Source organism: Heterocephalus glaber, unplaced genomic scaffold (genome assembly GCF_053883595.1).
Source record: "Heterocephalus glaber isolate CG9 unplaced genomic scaffold, H.glaber_assembly_v1.0 deba00001504, whole genome shotgun sequence".
Classification (NCBI taxonomy): Eukaryota; Metazoa; Chordata; class Mammalia; order Rodentia; family Bathyergidae; genus Heterocephalus; species Heterocephalus glaber.
This window is the reverse complement of record NW_028258324.1, coordinates 49,437,046-49,450,031: the sequence shown is the minus strand read 5'-3', so window position 1 is coordinate 49,450,031 and position 12,986 is coordinate 49,437,046. Positions and strand designations below refer to the sequence as shown.

Below are 12,986 nucleotides of genomic sequence, written 5' to 3'. Positions count from 1 at the left end.
CACAGTCGTATTTGGGTGGTCCACTGTTGGCTAAAAAGTCATTACATGGGACATGACTATATCTTCAGTTTTACCAACTTAATTTTATTTTCATTACAATTTTCAGTTTGACTTCAATTTTATTTCATTTATCAATAAATTACATATTGAAAAATGTATTTGGTAAAAATTTTTTGTTTAGAAGATACAGAGGCAAAACTAGAAAAAATTTTGACATGCAAATCTATTTTGCCATTATGTTCTATTCTTACAGTATAATTTGTCAATGTTCATTTGAATTGGTCAATTTATAGCAATGTTTGAAAAACTGAAAGCTAAAAAAATCCAAAAGAATTAGCTGGAAAACAATTCGGAACAATAAGAGAATTTATCTGAAGTGACTGATTAAAAAATGAACACACATATATCAAAGATGCATCTATTTACAAACAAATTTACAAATAGCTAAAATACCCATTTATGACAGTGTTATAGAGAAAACTGTCCAGGAATAAACCTAATAAATGCATACTTTCAAAAACTTTATGCTCGTATTTCTGGAAAGTGAAATCTAAAAGGTTATGTTCCTGAAAAGAAAGACTAATAGGGTAGGATAGGAGCATGTGACTTACATTTTTGTGCACTATGCCCTTGTTTTTTCCTATTACGTGCAAATATTATTTTAAAATGTAACAGAGGGTAAATATCAGCATAAAGCTAAATATGGTAACAAATTTACTTAGAATAAAATATTTAGATGCAAAATGTTTTAATGTATATAAGGAAACTAAAGTCTGTGATCAACTTTGGTAAAATGCTCCTTATAACTAGAGGCCCCTAAAAGTTAAAACTAACAGTTGTTATTATAGAAAAGTTTGTTAGCAAGTTTATTCTCAGTTTTTCCTATTGTTATCATAGCTATTACTATATAATAAAAAGGGAACAGATGGCTTCACATTTCTCTTAATTGACAAATCACTTCTAATTTAGAAGAGGGGCAGACAGATACAAGCACTTCTACATTCCTAGAAGGCTCCGGGTCTGTAATGACTGAAAGAATAAACAGCTGGCTAGTTCACCAGTGGCTAAAATGACAGTATATATCTTTTGCTAATGTATAAAGATGATACTTTCTTACCTCTCTCTGCAAAGAGGAAAGTAAATAAGGTAAGTCATGGGCAAAGTGCAAAGGGGAGAGAATTTATTAGCAGTCTTAGGCTTCTTTTTGTTATTTTCTTTCTCAATAATTCTCATTCTCCATTCCAAAAAAAAAAGTTTCTACTTTTAATCCTCTAAATTTATAAAATAAAAATTTATAGCACAACCAAAACTCATTTTTATAACAATAATATACAATTCTAAAAGAGAATTTGATGTATTCAAAGCATTAAAGAAGTTTTAGAATGGCAGAAGGGTTTCAATCTGCCCAAAATCCACATGTACCTAAGACTAGTACTTCTGAAGACACAAGCTGAAGCTGAGTTGAAGACTGGGAAGTAGAATTTAATCTATCCTGTGTATCTCAATGGGATAGATTAATTTCTACTTTCTAATCTTAACCCCAAGAAACTATGAGTCTCGGCTACAAATTTTGTAATTCTATTCATGGAATTAATTCACAGAAAATTACCTAGTATTTCTAACATATTAAGCCAATGAGCCCATCTATGTGAGTTATCAGAATCTTTTTCTCTCCCTTCTTTCCCTAAGCTCAAACTCCCAGATGCTAAAGAAACAATATGTATTATGTGTCCTTCACTTACTTCATCTGTGTCTTAGTGACTTCTTCAAACTCTATAATCATGTATAACTTAGAGCTTCTGAGAGCCAAATTAAGTAGTAGAGCCAAATTAAATAGTAGTATTAATAGTAGTCATATATATTAACAATTTACTACAGATTGAGCATCCCTAAAATAAAATCTAAAACTTTTTGAATACTCATGACACCATAATTAGAAACTTAAGCATCTGACCTCGTGTAACAAGTCAGAGTCAAATGATAGGGACAATAAAAAATACTGTATAATATTACTTTCAGGTTGTGTGTACAGTGTGAATTTTGTGCTTAAACTGGGCACCATTCCCAATATATCTTGTCATGTATATGTAAATATCCCCAAATCTGAAAAAAATCTGAAATCCAAAACATCTGTGCTCTAACAAACACCCAAGCATTATGAAACCACTTTTAAACTAACCAAATCGAAGTAAGAGTAACACTGCTTAAATTCATTTATTAATAAAATTATACTTTGAACATTAGAGGTTAGAAATCTGTAATGGCCTCAACAAAGCTACCACCTGCCTTCAGGAAATACATAAATCTCAAAATATGGACCACATAATTAAAGTTTATATGTTGAAAAGAGACTGAAAATATATACACCAAAGTATTCTACATTGGGAAATAAAAGAATATGGGGCAACTTATCTGAGACTATCAAGAGGGTTTGACCAACAATAAGAATGACAGGATTCTAGTTTTGATTTATATTAATCAGCCACTGCTCTTGCCTTTTGTTTCACATGCTAAAAAAAGTAAAAAATAAAATAGATCAAATTTTCTTTCAGCCTGAAAATTCTATTTCTTAAGTCATTTAGGAATGGGCATGACAAATGAAATAATATAGAGTAAGAAAGATAGCGCTACTCAATTTACTTTTAATTAACCAAGCTCTATTTAGGGGATCAAGAAATACATATTAGGAAGACAAAAGGTGATTCAAAGAATCGGATATTTTATAACTTTTATACATATATATCTGTCATATATATTTTAGATACACTTTCTCTTCAACATGGTAAAATGTTCTCAAATTAGACACTGAGTCAAGGCTTCTTAAAAATTTACTATGTGTAAACTGACATCACTGAATATCTGGATTTACAAACAATTCTAAGAGCAAAAATTTCAACAGACTGAAATAATTTTGTGACCTAAGAGTATATATCAGAACATGCTTAAAGGTTTGCTGCCATCTTGTGGGTATTTTTGCATTTGTTGCTTCTATTTCAGTTCTAGGATTATTAGCCATTTTGTGGCTATTAATTCAATAGATTACATGTTAAGGAAATTTTTGCACCAATACACTTCAGTACAGTATTAGAGTTATAAATTTGGAAAGGACTACATAAGCCACATGGTCTTACATTCTGGTACTACAGAAGTAATTTTTATAGTAAGTAATCATTACACTGTAAGGAAGTCCATTTTACACATAGATACCTATAAATGTCAAAAAATTCTTCCTTATAATAAGCATTTTTGTAAATAACAAAAACTGTCTTCATCATTTTTCTTCCAGCATTCCGTTATATCCAGTAACATGTTTACCTCGATGAACCTTTTTGTAGAACAAATAATCTTTTATATATGACAACATATTCTTAGCCCATAGAAATTTAAAAAACTAATCAAAAGTTCTATTATTATAGGTGGGAGGGGGCTTTAATTAAGGGTTGTGTACCTTATAAACTACATTATCATTATCTTCCAAGGTCAGATTTAAGTATGACAAAATGTTTTATTCCCATGGGAATGGCTAAGACAAATCTGTTACAGGATTATTGTACTGAAAAGAGTGATCTATCAATGCATTCTATTCAATCTACATAATTTATGCAGGGAGTAAGGGCTCTATATTTCTCTATCACATGTCCATCCCTTGTATGTAAAGGAAGAAATTAAGTTATCTTTTAGGAGACCTAGATCTACTATAGGCTACCAGATTTCTGGCAAGTCATTTAAGTTTGATTTTCTCATCTATCTTCACTTTAATCTGCATGTTATAATTACACACTTGATTTTAAGAGTTAACATGAGAGAAATGGTGTGGCAAGTTGTCTCAAAAGGAAAAGCAACATGCTATAACACACTTCTATTACTTTCAATAAGATTTTTTTAAAGACTATCTTTTCTTAATACATGGTTGAAGATTCCTAATCCAAAAACCTAAAATATGCCATAAAAAACAATGTAACACTCAAACATTTTGAGTTTTCAGATTAGAAATCCCCAACCAGCGAAGTCTACATAAATACTTCAAAATCTGAAATACTTTCGTCCCAAGCACTTTTAATAAGGCCTATTCAAACTGTATTAATGACTGCAGACCTAAGAACACCTATTATGAGACCGGCAAAGCAAGATGGTGGCTGAGTAGATTCATAGTAGTAGTCTCCCCACAGACTTACCAGTCTGAAATGCTACTCATCCACCAAACTATCTTCACAAAGAAGCCAGGTAAGAGACCATACTGCTTGCTTTTAGTGTAAGAAAAAGATGCAATAAAGAAAGCAGGAAGGAAAGAGATGCCTGCATCATCACCCTTTCCTCATCTTCAAGGAAAACAGGATGCTTCATGCTTAGAGAAGGGAGAGGGAATTAAGTCCAGACCTCAGATTTAAAACCCGCTACCAGGCTCACATGGGTAAAACTTGGTGTGGGGCAAAATCCCATAAACATGGACTGAGCCACTGCAATTGTGCTAACCCAGCAGCAAAAAGACTGCCTCAGTTACACATACCCCAGCCTTGGGCAGCAGAGCAGGGAGCAAGAGCAATAAGACTCCACCTGCTAGAAAGCAAGCCACAAAAGCTAGCATACGACTTTGTTTTGGAGCTCAGTGCAAGACTCACTGCAGTAAGTCCCAACACAGAACCCAGCCCAGCAAAACCCAAAAGCCCCATTCCCGGGGCAGAGATCACAGATGGAGCCTCTAGACCTGGCAAAACATCAGATAGAAACCTCTGTGCCAGGGGGACACTCAAGGTTTGGCCCGCATGAGCCCTACCCAAACTGCAGAGGTCTCTGTGGCTGAGACTGAATACGACCCAGCTTAGTGTCCTGCTTGGCACCCAAGGGACTGCTTCCACCACCAATCCTGAAACCTCAAGCCGCACAGCTATCCTCAGGCCACTGGTCATAGACAGTGCCTCTGGACCTGTCCTGGGTACAACCTCAGAACTGTGTGGATTCTTGTGGCTCTGTGACTCAGGTGTGGTGCAGCTTAATTATCCATTTTGCTGGCCAAGGTACTGCCTTTACCAACATTATAATAACTTTGGGCAGTAGTAGTGTGGAGTGTGATCCCATTCACTTGGGAGAACAGGGTTGTTGGCATAAGACTGTCTCAGAACTCAGTGTCAGGCTGGTGAAACCTAACTCTAGACAGATCCTAACAGCACTTGTCCCCATTAATCAATAACTTGACTGGATTAAGAGACTCCTGGAAAGGTGGCTGGATTGGGGGTGCTACACTCCTAAGTGGATGCATCCATTGATGTTCATAGTGGAATGCACTGTTAGGAGGAAAGTCACTGGGGTTGCACCTTTGGAGGGTAAATCTCTGGCTAGCACTCTTCCCCTGTGCTCTGTTTCCCAGGCATCATGAAGTGAGAGTAGCTTTGTTCCAACATGCCTTTGTACCATGATGCTTCTATGCTGGATCATAGACTGAAACCATGAACCAAATAAACACTTTTCTCCTTTAAGTTGTGTGTGCCCAGAACTTTGTCCCAGCAATGAGAAAGCCAGCCAGCAGAGCACCTACTCCTGGGCCTGTGGCCATGGACAGAGTCACTAGACCAGTCCCAGTGCCAGTCAGGGACATGTAATCCCAGTCTACTGAACTTCTTTCCAGTCAACATCACCTGAGTCTGCATGCAGCAGTCTTAGGGCCCATGTCTACCTCAAAAGAAGGCAACCCACGGCAGTGTGGGCCTTGCTCCTACCCCAGTGCTGTGCTGGTTGTAGCCAGTTGTGACCTCAGGATGTGACATGCCTCGGGTTCTGCCAGAGCAAGGTGGATTCCTACAGTAACCAACCACAGGTCAGTGTGACTGTGGACTGGCTTCTGGGCCTGCCATCAGCCCCAGAGAGGCTTCAGGGATGAACTACCCTTTTTAGGTACTCCTAATTCACACTGAACAACATACCAACTGCAGATTTGAGATAAACTTGGATCTAGATCAATCTTTACTACTGAAACAGGGACAACACACAAATAGCACATTCACAGACAACATGGACATAGGGTGTCAACTAGTCCAGTCCTGAAAGAACAGAAATGACTACAGGATCAGAGAACACAGCAACCTGCCTAAAATTTTTGGGAAAACAGGCACAAAGCCAGATTACAAAGACTAGAATAATATCTAAGCCTTCAATGCTCAAGTGATGTCACACACAAAGGGTAATCAAGAGACTTCATCTAACAGTAAAAATTAGGTCCCAGAAACTGACCAGACAGTAACCACAACGATGGAAAATTCAAGATAGCTTAAAAGTTTAGAAAATTCAATTAAGCTCCAAGAACACACAGAGAAAAGATGAAGTATTCTAACAGAGAAACCTAATGGAAAGATAGAAGCTGTTAACAAAAAACTCAAACAGAAATCGTTCAGCTGAAAAATACACTAAGCAAATCTGAAAATATGAAGGAGGCCATCGATTAAGATAGATCAAAAAGGGCTGGGGATTTAGCTCAGTGGTTTCACCGCCTGCTGTGCAAGCACAAGGACCCAAGTTCGATCCCCAGTGCCAAAAAAATAAATCTTCCCAAACAATTTAAACTAGTGCATATACACACAACTAATTTTTCTGCATATATATCAAACTAAAATTCTAATTCATAATTAATAAGTCACAGAAATGTACAGGTCTGAAGGCCCTGCCATGGAATTTACATTTTCATTATAGCATAGATGTAAGAACTTACAGCATCTGCTTTACAAATGGTGTTGGCTACATGTCGACACAGCATCTTTAGCCAGTTGTCTTTTGGAAGTTCATCTGATGTCATCTGGAAACTGAGCAGCACATTTGCCTGCTCTGTTGGTGGCCTCACAAGCAAGGCAAAAGCATTACGGCAATCTAGGGTTCCAACCATAAACATTAAGTGTTACTCTTTGGAGATATCTAAGTTTACTTTTCTCAGAACCCCAAAATTCCCAGGAAATTTTCTCTTCGCTACCCTATCTGTTCCCTCTTTTTTCAACTAAAGGAAGAATATCACCATATTAAGTTGAAGCATTGAAAGGAATTATAATAATAATAATGTCACATATAAGAAACCTACAACTCTATAATATTAAGCAGTATTTTCTCTGATTTTTTTTTTTTTTTTGGTTCCGGGGATCAAACTCGGGTCCCTGCACTTGCGCAGCAGGCGGTGAAACCATTGAGTTAAATCCCTGGCCCTTTAAGCAGTAATTTCTGTGTCATTTAACATTTTCTATGAAGTTTAAGAAAAAATCAGATATCATTTCTTAAAATTCTAGAATTTGTTTCTAATTAAAATATCGTAAGAATAATTCAATAACTTACTTACATCACAAATAAATAAAAACCCAAATATTAAAACTGTTATGAAATGCTTTGTGATCAAGATGCTAAAACAACAAACTCTTTCATAACTAAAATCTCCCAACATAGAGATTTAAATAAAGTACCCCATGTCTTGATGACAAGTAAAATTAGCAGTGTAAAAGTTGCTGTTCAAGTTTTCTTTAAGAATCCTTTCTCACAAACTCATTAGATATTCCTCTATCATTAGAGGAACCAGTAATGGAAAAAGCATTATACATTATAAACATTTACATTATAAAATATAAATATATATGCCTAGAATCCAAAATATAGCCATGAACACACATTATTAGATGCCAATTAAACAGATAACCCTGTTTCGCGTATGGAGGTGGGAATTTCGGGTAATGTCAAGCCCTCAGAGAACCCTCTCAAATACTACCAAAGTTAAGAGAACCAGCTTTCCTTAGTACACAGCAATAGTTTGGATCTGGGCTGTATCCCAAAGGCTATACACTAAAAGCTTGGTCCCCAGCTTGGCACAATTTAGAGGTAGTAGAAACTGTAAGAGGTGGGCTTGGGGAGTTTTGGGGTTTTTTTGGTTGTTTTTTAGATGGGACCTTGCTTTGAACTCAGGCTAGCTTCCAACTCATGTTTTGTAGCCCAAGCTGGCCTTGATAACTTGTGATTCTCCTGCCTCAGCCTCCGAGTGCTGGGATTGCAGGCCTCTGCCACCATACCCAGCTAGCTTATGGAGGTTTTAAATTGATGCAGGCATGCTCTTGAAGGGGACTGTGGGACCCTGGGCTTTCTTTCTTCTAAGATGTCTCAGCCATCAGATGAACAGTCCAATTCACCTTATGCTTTCCATCATGATGTGCTGCCTCACAGCCCAAAGCCAGTGGGGACGAAAGGTCATGGAGAGAAACCTCCAAAACTATAGACCAAAATAAAACTTTTCTCTTTACAGGTTGATTATCTGAGGTATTTTGTAACTGTAATAGAAAGCTGACTAAATACATGTGACTTATGTCAAGTCTACCAGTTACCTTGGGTATATTTATCTCACACACACCTTTCCGTAAACATTATCTTAACTACAATCCCTAAAACCACAGCAATTGGTAATAGGAAAGGTATTATGATATAAAATATAGGCAATAGATTATAGTGATTTCTTTTGGATTCTAAAGAAATAAACTTCCAATGTGGGGGGCCAGGGATCTAGCTCAGTGGTTCTGCTGCCTGCTTCCCAAGCTCAAGGTCCCGAGTTTGATCCTCGGTACCAAAAAAAAAAAAAGCTTCTAAAACTAATAGTTTATTGAGCCTTAGAAGATAAGAATATCCTACTGGTTGAGGTAGCACTTTCATTTGAAAAACAATTAAAACTCAAGTCTGCTCCTAGGTACAGAGATAGGACAGAGGCACAAGCACAATTGCAGTACTTTACCAGACTAACTATACTTAAGGGTAATGTATCAGTTTAAAAACCAACCATAAGGGAACAAATTAAATCATCAATGTATAAACCATTTTTATTTAGCCAGTAATTTGTATAATGAACATACCTTCTGTCTCTCTTATATCCAAAACCTTCTTAATCTGAGATAGGGGCATTAGACAAATATGCTTAAGAGAAGCTGGGGGTCGGGTATGGCCAGGAGGACTCCTAAAAGTGCCAATAACTTTGTGCCGTTTTCTTGCTATCTGTTTATAGAAGATGAAAAAGTCATCAGTAATATGAACAAAAACAAAGTCCAAATACTTAAAAACAGAACTAGTCATATAAATCTATATACAATTGGGCCAGGGATTTAAGCTCAATGGTTCTGCCGCCTGCCTCAGAAGCGTAAGGTCCCAAGTTTGATCCCTAGTACAAAAAAAAACCCCAAAAACCTATATACAACTTATTTGACTGTTAGTCATTCCACAGTAACTATGTGATAATAAGCACAGCTACTCTGTAACAAAATCATTCCAGTAACTGAGGTACAAAAATGTTCATGTTTATGTAGACGAGTTCTAAAGTCAGAAAAACAGGCCAGAGGATAGGGTGTGTACAAAGTCCCAAAGGTGTAAAAGAACTACAAGCCTTGTAAGAACCAATAATATCAAGGGATGAAAGTTTCTTGAATAAAAGACCTTAAGTTCAGGAAAAGGGGAACAGCTGTTCTGGGATCTCTGTTTTGGGTTCACATGATCATTAATAACAGTTTAACATATTTAAAATATTTCAGGTCCTATAAAGTGACTGGATAACACAGTAAATAAATAGTTCTTGCTCTCATTATTTATATACTATTGAGAAAGAGAAACATTAAAGAAGTAATTGAAAATACATTAAACAGGGCCAGGGATCTAGCTCAGTGGTACTGCACCCGCCTTTCAAGTGCAAGGTCCTGCGTTTGAGCCCTGGTACCAAAAAAGAAAGAAAGAAAGAAAACACATTAAACAAAAATGATGCAAATTATAAATTTAAGGAGCCAATATTTTAGACTATATCTACCTAGACTAGGAACTCACACAACAGGAAGAGATGGGTAAGAAGACAAGGGCAAAGTGAAAAAAGGAACTACTGATTCATAATGATATAGTGAGGTTTTATGAACTTTGTAAGTTCTTTTTATTTTTGTTTTCATTTCCATGAAAGCCTAGTATATTATTTTGCCTTTAAAAAACTGTGTAGTAATAACAGATTTTATTGAATGATACTAATATAAAATGAATTTGCATTAAATTACTTGAACTGAGATTGATTAGTTATCATCATGAATATGACAAAGTAAAGCTGGAAATATACTACTCTGTGTTTAGGTTATTGAGAAGACAAAAGCTAGTCAGTACATCATATTCGCAATGAAGCAGAAATATAAACATGTCTATACTACATGTTAAGTGCTAAAATTCATTTACATAATTGTAGTGAAAATAAGCAATAAAGACTTAAAATAATTGTTTTCACTGTAATATGTGAATATACTTTTAAATTTGGCTAAGCAAAATAATTAAATAATTTTTAAAGCATTTAAAAAAACAACAGAGTACTGAAGACACAAATGTTAGCAAATAAAGGTTAAAAAAACCTCTCAAAACATATAAAATATAAAAAAGGAAAAGATATCCTTAAATCCAAAATTAATTGAATTTAAGTAAAATATCACCTTTCATATTAAAAAGAATACAATATAGATTATACTCAGACTGTTTCTAACTTGTATAATTTAGTATGATGCTTGTTATAGGTTTTACGTTAATGAAGTTATATCACTTTTTATCCCAAATTTGCTGTTTTATTTTTCTTAAACAAACAAGTTAAAGAATTTACTTAAGATCTTGAATTTTGATGTCCAAATTTTGAGCAGTTTCTGTTGAAATGATTTTGAGAGAGAAGCTAAAAGAGAGAACAAAAAGTCACTAGATTAAAGAAAATGAGAGGCCAGAAACATAGAAACTATAAGAGATGACCAGCCACAGAGATCAAAGTAGAAGGGAACTGGCTCATCAGCCAGTTAGAGGCTTTGGAGGGAGTAAGATTAAAAGGAGTCACTGCTCTACCAGGAACTAGGAGATAATAATCAAAATGGATTTGCAAAGAAGATCAGATAACCTAATGTAATAAATAAATGGAGCCAAATGACCTATGGACTTCAACAGGAAAAAACTAAAAACGCCTTAATAGAAACAAATAAACAGAAGTGCACACACTAGTAAAGTGCCATGATAATGTAAACTTAGATAAAATATGACTGAAATTGATTGCTTCCTTTATCTAGCCTTTATTCCCAAAAGCAGGACAAGCTAATATTCTTATTATGGGAAGACAGGTCACAATTCTGCCTCACGATTTTCTCAATTCAGGGTACAGTCAACTATATATTATGTCCCCTGTGCCCCCCAGACAGGTCTCACTGTGAAGGCAGCTCTTACTCTGCCTCCTTTTTGTACTTTTTGAAAATTATTGACCAAATGAAAATATTATTTTTCAATAACCTCATAAAAACAAAACTACATTTAATACAAGCCACTTTTTGGTGATACTTTACTGTGCCTGTAATTGCTCTGTGCATGGCTTGTTCTCTAAGATTCCTTTGTATTTCATACTTTACAAAATAATGCACATGATAAGAGGGCAAAACTTCAAGAGAAATAAAATAGAAAAGGATAAAACGAAGGAGCACGGACTTTAAAGAAAAAGGAAAACTACCAATCACTTTGATGAAGGCAACAGAAAGTTACCCAGTAACTGAAATGTCAAATGAGTCTTCTTGTTAATGTCTGCTTTATCAAAAAAGAACATTTTTCTCTTCTGAGATGAAGAAAAATGTACTCCTTTTCATTCCCCCACTAGACTGTTTAGTTGTATAAAAATACATATCCAAAGAAATAAAAATAAATAAAAAGAACACAGCAACACAATTCAAAAATTTGTAGGGGTTTATAAGAAAAAATTTAACATGAGTAGATGAGAATTTTAGAATTAGACTAATTACAACCCACCTGGTATACTGACCATACATTCACTGTAAAATCTGCTCATTTAAAGAAAAATTTAAAAACCACAGAAATTCATAATATTAAAATATCAAGTTATGTTCATCTTCAACAAAATACTAACTTCATCTCTACTGGAAAATCTACTCAAATTTCAAAAAGGAGAGTTCACAATTATTTTGCAAATCTTCAATAAAAATAAATAGAAACAAGAAGTTCCCAAAATTCTTGACCTAAGCCTTTAATTTGCATAAAAATAAATTTTGATTTTGACCTGGATATGAGGTCATGGAAACTTACCATGTTTTTTAATATCAGGCCTCCCATAAAAGTATTATACTGTATTAAATCAACAATTGGTCTGAATTTTTAACGACAGTGATTATTTTAGTTGAATTTAGTACTTTAATCAAAACTTGGTTTTAAGAGTTCCAGCCAGTCACAAAGACAACAACAATTTTACTGTATTATATTAAGTACAACTTTACCTCCAGGCAGTCACTGAAGAGAAAGAGAGTTACTTGCTCTCCTTTGTCACAGGGGTGCTCACCTAGAGAAACAGTTTCAACTCGCTGCACCAAACTTCGGTGAGAAGATAAAAGATTTGCCTGTATAAATTGAAAACATTAAAAAGAGATCACTTGTATAGAATAATTTTTAACAAGCTATAATTAAGAAAAAACTGATGCCAAGATTTTGTTTATATTAAAGCTACAGAAACCTCATTAACAAGAAAAAAAAATAAAATGACAATCATCAAAAAATTCTTACTGGACATCCATCTACTTCATAAACGACATCAAATATTTGCTTTTGTGCTTCTGTTTTTCTTTTATCTTCATTGATATGCCTGCAAAATTAATTGAGCTATTTTTGAATATGAAAATGGCATACAAATACATCTCATTTCACACACACAAAAAGTTCTCTCATGTGAATTGATTTTAATTTTGGTAAGTGAATCAGTTAAAATGTTTCTTTAAAGTATCAGTCTATAGAATCTTTCAGAAAGATTATACCTAGAATATACCTTACTATACTCATTACACACTTTGCAAACCTACACAACTTTGAAATTCTAAATGTTAGTTCCGTTAAGGTTTTATGCAAGTCATTCCCAAGTCATATGCTAACCATTTCATTAATACCGAAATGAAGACTACTGCTTCTAGACAAGATAAAATAAAAAAAGGGATTAGATTTAC

The 12,986-nt window shown here is 34.9% G+C and overlaps 1 protein-coding gene across 5 annotated transcripts in view; it reads right to left on the bottom strand.

Annotated features, from left to right (window-relative positions):
- Positions 1-12,986, bottom strand: part of Ect2 (epithelial cell transforming 2) — a 68,464-nt gene that overhangs the window by 7,956 nt on the left and 47,522 nt on the right. For all 5 annotated transcript variants that reach the window (XM_004834608.3, XM_021254245.2, XM_021254247.2 and 2 more), the window contains 4 exons: positions 12,553-12,631; positions 12,270-12,389; positions 8,859-8,997; positions 6,701-6,855 (listed from right to left, as the gene is read on the bottom strand). In XM_004834608.3, the coding sequence (XP_004834665.1) occupies positions 6,701-6,855; positions 8,859-8,997; positions 12,270-12,389; positions 12,553-12,631 (493 nt within the window). The remainder of the gene's footprint in view (positions 1-6,700; positions 6,856-8,858; positions 8,998-12,269; positions 12,390-12,552; positions 12,632-12,986) is intronic.